The sequence below is a fragment of the Elaeis guineensis genome, chromosome 4 (genome assembly GCF_000442705.2).
Source record: "Elaeis guineensis isolate ETL-2024a chromosome 4, EG11, whole genome shotgun sequence".
In the NCBI taxonomy this organism is placed as follows: domain Eukaryota; kingdom Viridiplantae; phylum Streptophyta; class Magnoliopsida; order Arecales; family Arecaceae; genus Elaeis; species Elaeis guineensis.
In genome coordinates, this window is record NC_025996.2 from 52,109,332 (window position 1) to 52,115,322 (window position 5,991).

The following is a 5,991-nucleotide window of genomic DNA, read 5'->3' on the forward strand; positions in this document are numbered from 1 at the left end:
TTTCATATTATCGATAATTTAATTGTTATATCAAACATGTCAATCAAGATTCTCAATAATTTTTACAACATTATCTATGTGTACCAAACACAATAATCAATATTATTGATAATTTAATGATGACAATCTATCTTAAAGATAATCTATATTATTTTTTAAAATTCTGATGATGTATCAAATGCAACTTTAATTATATTTATGGCTGTTCCTAAAAATTGGCTGGTTAGAGTTGATGATTCAGGTGGATGTTGGTTCCTAAATCCCCAGCTATCAATATGGTGTTACTTTTCACGTCAGAAAATAATTCTAAGCTGAGGGAGAATCCATCTCTCATTTTCATTCAGAATTATGTCGAAATAGTTATAGGGTGAGCAAAGAAATTTCTAGTTTCATTTTATCCTTGCTGTTTGATCATCCTCCCATTAAGGCAAATCTGCTATCGCAGTCTGGCCATCTTAACGTTCAATTTTAAGGCATGTGCAGTTAAGACCATACAATTCCTTCATTGGTACATCAACATTCAACAACTACTCGGTTCCTGCCAGTACCCTTCAACTTTCAATAAGCTCATACATATGAACGAGGTTTTCCGCCTGGGATATTAGAGAAAAGCCAGCAAAAGCCATCAGCCAAGGACTCCAGCCTACCAAGCTCACACACTTCCACCTAGCAACCTCACTGCAGTAAATGACACCAATAATCTGCTTCCAAACAACCTGCAAAACCTTATTAACTGCTAAGAGCTCAACCTCATAAACTCATATCTTCTATAGGATAATCACTTCATCAAAATTCAACTAAATACAGCTCAAACTCTGCTTAAACTGTCCAATTTGAAACACAAGACACAGCTCCTCCTGCATGTGTGCACCCACATGCACACGTGCACACACGTGCGCACGTGCACACACACCGCACAGAGAGAGAGAGAGAGAGAGAGAAGCAATGGCTAAATGTGGTTCCTCAGGCCAAGATTTTCAGATAGACAAAAAAGTATAGAATCCAATCTTCTACAGGGAAAAAAAAATCTCAAAAAGAATAGCTTTCTATCATAATAAACAATCTCCACAAATCCAGTCAAGGAAAGCGAACAACTCAAACAAATGCTCTATTCTGCTGCCAGACTGATGCAAATCTTTTATTCTCAATAACAAACGGAGTGCGATGTCACTAACAAATAGGGGTTCGCCAATGCAATTCTCAGCAATCAAGCAGTGGTAGGTGGCTCGGGCACCTTGGCTTCTTTCCCTTCTGCTGCAGAAGGGGCCTCTCCCTTGGGTGAGGCAGTGGTACCATTAGCTGTGGTTTCTTTGGCAGGTGATGCTGGTTTCTTTCCAGTGGCTGGAGCACCATCTTTAGCATCTTTGGCATCCTTGTCTGCTGCCGGGGCAGGTGGCGGTGGAGGTTTCATGTGGGGTGGGGGATTATGCTTTAGCTTCACCAAAATCTGACGCATCCTTGTAAGATCAGTTGGTTTTCCAGGCTTTGGTCCCTGAATTACCATGATGGATGGCTTCTTCTCCTGTTCTTTCTTCCCTCTCTTCTTCTCAATGCTTGGTAACTCATGAGGGATGAGTTCCGCAATGGCTTGCCAGTACTGTTTATCTGCATTAGCATGGAACTTCTCCTGGTTGGCCAGAAATAGCTGACCAGAAAACAAGAAAATGCTACTTAGAGCAAAGACTTGAGCAGAACTATAAACAGATAACCAAGCAAGCAGATAGCATGAGTTTGAAGCATCAGAACTTTCTACCTTCTCTCTTTCTCTGTTGTGGGTCTTGTTTGTTTCACAGTTCAATTTCCTTTTCTCATAGAAAGCTCGCTTGTATTCATCTGCTTCAGCAATTATTTCATTCCTCCGCTCCTTTTCCTTTCTCTCTTTCTCCTCAAGAAGGATGGCATTTTGGCTGCAAGCGTGCAAGAAAACCATAACATTTTTAAGGAGAACTACACATAAAATCCACTGAAGCAGCAGTGGAGAAAGTCAATTAACATGAACTGCAAAAAATAATGGTCTTTACACTATCTTGAATTCAACAGAACAATTTCAACTAAGTGATGATTTAAGCAAGATATTAAGAAGTAAAAACAGTGAGTTTTATACTATCCCATCTGTAATCCAGGGTTCAAACCGAACATGAAGGCGGGTGAAAAGAAAAACTGTTTCAGATAATTGTACCCCCAAATATTCACCCCAAAAATGTAAATCTATAACTTGTCATACTCGGTAAAAGTTAGATTAAAAAGAAAAGGCACCAATTTGGATACGAAACCAAAACAACTTGGTCATCCAATAGAGCCAAATCACATGCATTTATAATATCTCATATCCATATGATCTTATTTTTCTATCTGTGGAAAATTCTACCCATGAAAAGAAAAGACAATCAGTAAATGTTTGACAAATATGTCATACTGATGGACAACCAAAATCACGGAGCAAAGGATCCTACAGTAATATTAATTAATCCTAGAGGATCCTACAGTAACATTAATTAATCCTAGTTTTAACTCTACCACAAAGTTGATAGAGAAACGTATCAACTTCATCTTGCAAGACAAAACTTAGTTTTTCTCATCATCAGCACACATGAAGCAAATTCATGTCTAATTGCTTGGAATATGTTTACTACCATGGTGAGTAAATGATAAAATACAGTGCATGGACATGTTTCCTTCTCAGAAAGAAAAGAGAAAGATCCTGCAGAAAACTGCTTGGCACCCTTTGCTACATGTAAACATCCAGAAAATCAAAGATGCACTAATTAAATGCTGGATTGGACAAACAACTTTATCTATATCAGTTAAATATTCTATCTCTTGATGAGGCTATCTGATATAAGGGACCCTATGATCTAAATGCAATCGAGATAAGGATGCATGCAGATGTATATACATACCAACATACACATATACTCAGATTCATACATACATAGATGAAATTTCATTAAATTAACTTAGTCTTCACTTCCCATTCAAATTACCCACAGGAGGGTAAATATGAGTTCAACTGAAGGTTGAGAACAGGGAAAAGATGGTCAAGGAGAAAGCAAAGCATCTTGGGCCTCTAATCCCAATAGGCATATAGAGAGACGCCGAGACAAAAATTTAACCCAATGCAACTGTTAACAGCATATCAAGGTACCGGATTTGATCAGGCTCGTCCAGTCTCCAAAGTCCAGGTTGTATTCAGTTCTGACTACAAACCCATCACAATGGTATGCATGAGACCTTCAGACATATTAGAGATTAAGGGCACAAAAAACTAGAAAACCTAAGCCATGCTACATGGTCTTCAATCATTCAATTATCCATTACTACAGCTCCAAAAGTCAAAGTGCTCTGGCCATTGGGAGAAGGAATGTCCGTAGGTGTTCTGATCAATTTATACAAATGGAAAAGCACAAAAAGCATTCCAAATGAGATCTTTTAGATTGCTGAAAAAAGAAAATGAAAGAATGAAAAGCAATATCACATTAGCATGGGAAAGAACCAAGGGGCCCATATGCAGACCTAGAGGATAAATGAAGTGCATCATCAAATAATGCCAAAATAGGTAATCTAATAAAAGTTTTAATAAAAGTGAAATTAATAACTAAATCTTTATTCTCCTCTCTCAACTTGCAACCTTCTAAGCAGACAAAAACTTGTTTGCAGATTGGTCCCCGTAGGATCTAAGCCCTAGATTCTCCAATCCAAATTCTAAGAATCTAGAAATACATGCTGTCAATATCATGGTACCATTCTTCCCTTTGGAATTGCAGTCTTGGAAGATTTGTGGTGGAGTAAGGCAGATGAGTCAATCCCAGTAGCACTGTAGCAGTGCTGTCAACAAACAGCAGCTTGAGAAGCCATAACGATCAAAGCTTTGTCCCAACTGTTTGGGCCAGCTTTATGCATACTCACCAGCCATTCCTATTTAGGGCTACCTGTGCAAGTATTTCAAATATTTTCCCATGTTTTCTCATGACATAACATTTCCAAACATCGAACAAAGGCATTCCCAAATGGCATGTTTTAGATGTCATTTATTTAGTTTGTCCCCAGAAATGACATGTTTGACGATGAGGCCATTATGTCAATTGTGCAGATCTTAAAGGAAAGCCATTACATAAAATGTCAAAAATAAAGGGCACATTCCTCCATCATCATCATCGTTGCCGTCATCATTATCTCATTCAACAATTTGGGTCAAATACTCATTCAACATGCACATCTCAAATTCTGAATCATGTAAACATTTTCGTCATGTTTTAATATTATACGCTAAACAGTCTTTTTCTTTGTGCCTGTTCATAGAGTTTTGAATCTCCTCTTTCTAAGAACCTACTAAAGAGGCCAATAGCGAAGGATCACCAAGCATATTTTCACAAGGCTCATATATTAACAGAACCCGTTTATGAAAAATGTGATAGTTTAGCTCTTTACATCTATCCTCCTCACAATTATCTGTCAGATCTTATATAAGTTGTAAACAAGAAGCAAAGATCAAAACTGAGCAATAAAATGTTAAAACAGTTGAACTCCGATAAACCTACAATATTAAATTTCAAAAATAAAAAACAAATCCAGAGAAGAATACACTTTGCTAGACAAACTCTCAGAAACTTGAAAATCTAGACAATGAGTGCATTTTGCACATCCAAAGCCATTTTCAGGAAACCGCAAACAAAATGTAAAATTCAAACCATTTCCAAAAAATTCTCCAATGCCGGTCAAAATTCAATCCCAAATAAACACGATTGCTAGTTTTTTTGGACCTCTCAGCAATAAAGATCAAAAGAAAAAGCCCAGATCCGTTCATCTTTTGACATTATAACTCCAACAAATCAAGGATCTTGAAGCATCGACACAATTCAAGAGAGATCTAAAAGAAATAATGCATCAGAGAAGCAGATCTCGAGATGAAAAGACCCCTCACCGTCGCCACTCCCGCAGAGCGAACCCCTCCTCCCGCATGTGCTCCGGGTCCGGCAAAACCGGCCCGTCGGAGACGAAGATCTCGCCGTTCTCTTCTTCATCGCCGTACGCCTTCCCATTGGAGTCCGGCATCCCGAAGGGAGAGGGCGCCGCGGCGTAGCCCTGCTGCGGATCTCCGTGGAAGCCGTAGCCCTCGGGGGAGTTGGGCATGCTGCCACCGTGGGCGTGGTGGATGGGGACGTCGTCCTCGACGGCTCCGCCGTCGAAGCCTCCGACGTCGCCGGGGAAGGCGGCCGGCGGGGGGGCATCGTCGACGAAGGTAGAGGAGTAGTCGTAGCTCTGTGAGTCGTAGGCCATGTAGCCGCCGTTCTCACCGTCGTTGCTGAAAGTATCGAACGACGACATCTCGGTATCGGGATCGGGTTTTCTTCTCTCGCTCTGAGATCTCTCCTGGCTTCGTTTCTTCTTCTGCTGTGTGGAAGGAGGTTGTTTGAACTGGCCGCAATAATTATTGCCTAATTTTTCGACGAGATGACGACACGGCCCTCGAACCACAACACGGTTCTCGCTTGTGATGGGAAACGAGCTAGAGGTGTCGGACAAGCATCTGAAAAATTATATGAGAGACACGTGGCTTTCTAATTTTGGATCAATGGGCAGAGTTACCCTGGGCGACATGTCTTCTCTTACCTTGTTCCCATCCAAGGTGACATGCATGCCACTAACTTCTGTGTAGAATATATGTAGATTTATTGGCTTTTTCTTCATGATCAGCATCAAAATATATATTCTAAGAATACACAATTTTGGTTTTGACCCAAACTATTTGAATATTATTAAATTATTCCCAACATTTTGAATTTAATCAAATAAAATGTGTTATCTTGATTATAAATTATTCAACCTAAAAAATCCAGTCAGTTACAGTTAAGCTCTCTCCTTTAGTTTTCTAATATATACAACATGGGAGTTGTTGTATTATTTCTAAATTATATTTTTTCATCTTTTTAAAAACTTTATTTCATAAAACTTGTCAACTTATCATAGTATGTATTATCAAAATAAAATAAG

General features: G+C 39.2%; 1 protein-coding gene across 1 annotated transcript; it reads right to left on the bottom strand.

The window, feature by feature from the left end:
* Positions 1 to 946: 946 nt before the first annotated feature.
* On the bottom strand, positions 947 to 5,420 carry LOC105042804 (clathrin light chain 2). The gene is made up of 3 exons (XM_010920127.4): positions 4,922 to 5,420; positions 1,754 to 1,907; positions 947 to 1,645 (listed from the first exon to the last, which is right to left on the bottom strand). The coding sequence occupies exons 1-3, from the start codon at positions 5,323 to 5,325 to the stop codon at positions 1,208 to 1,210; spliced, it is 996 nt and encodes a 331-aa protein (XP_010918429.1). The 5' UTR covers positions 5,326 to 5,420; the 3' UTR covers positions 947 to 1,207.
* Between the last annotated feature and the right edge of the window lie 571 nt (positions 5,421 to 5,991).

What these genes read in the sequence shown, in the direction of transcription:
- LOC105042804 (XM_010920127.4), bottom strand. Translation starts at nt 5,325, where the DNA reads ATGTCGTCGTTCGATACTTTCAGCAACGACGGTGAGAACGGCGGCTAC. An exon ending in GCTCTGCGGGAGTGGCGACG is followed by an intron (nt 1,908 to 4,921) that starts GTGAGGGGTCTT and finishes GCACGCTTGCAG; the next exon opens with CCAAAATGCCATCCTTCTTG. An exon ending in ACAACAGAGAAAGAGAGAAG is followed by an intron (nt 1,646 to 1,753) that starts GTAGAAAGTTCT and finishes TTTTCTGGTCAG; the next exon opens with CTATTTCTGGCCAACCAGGA.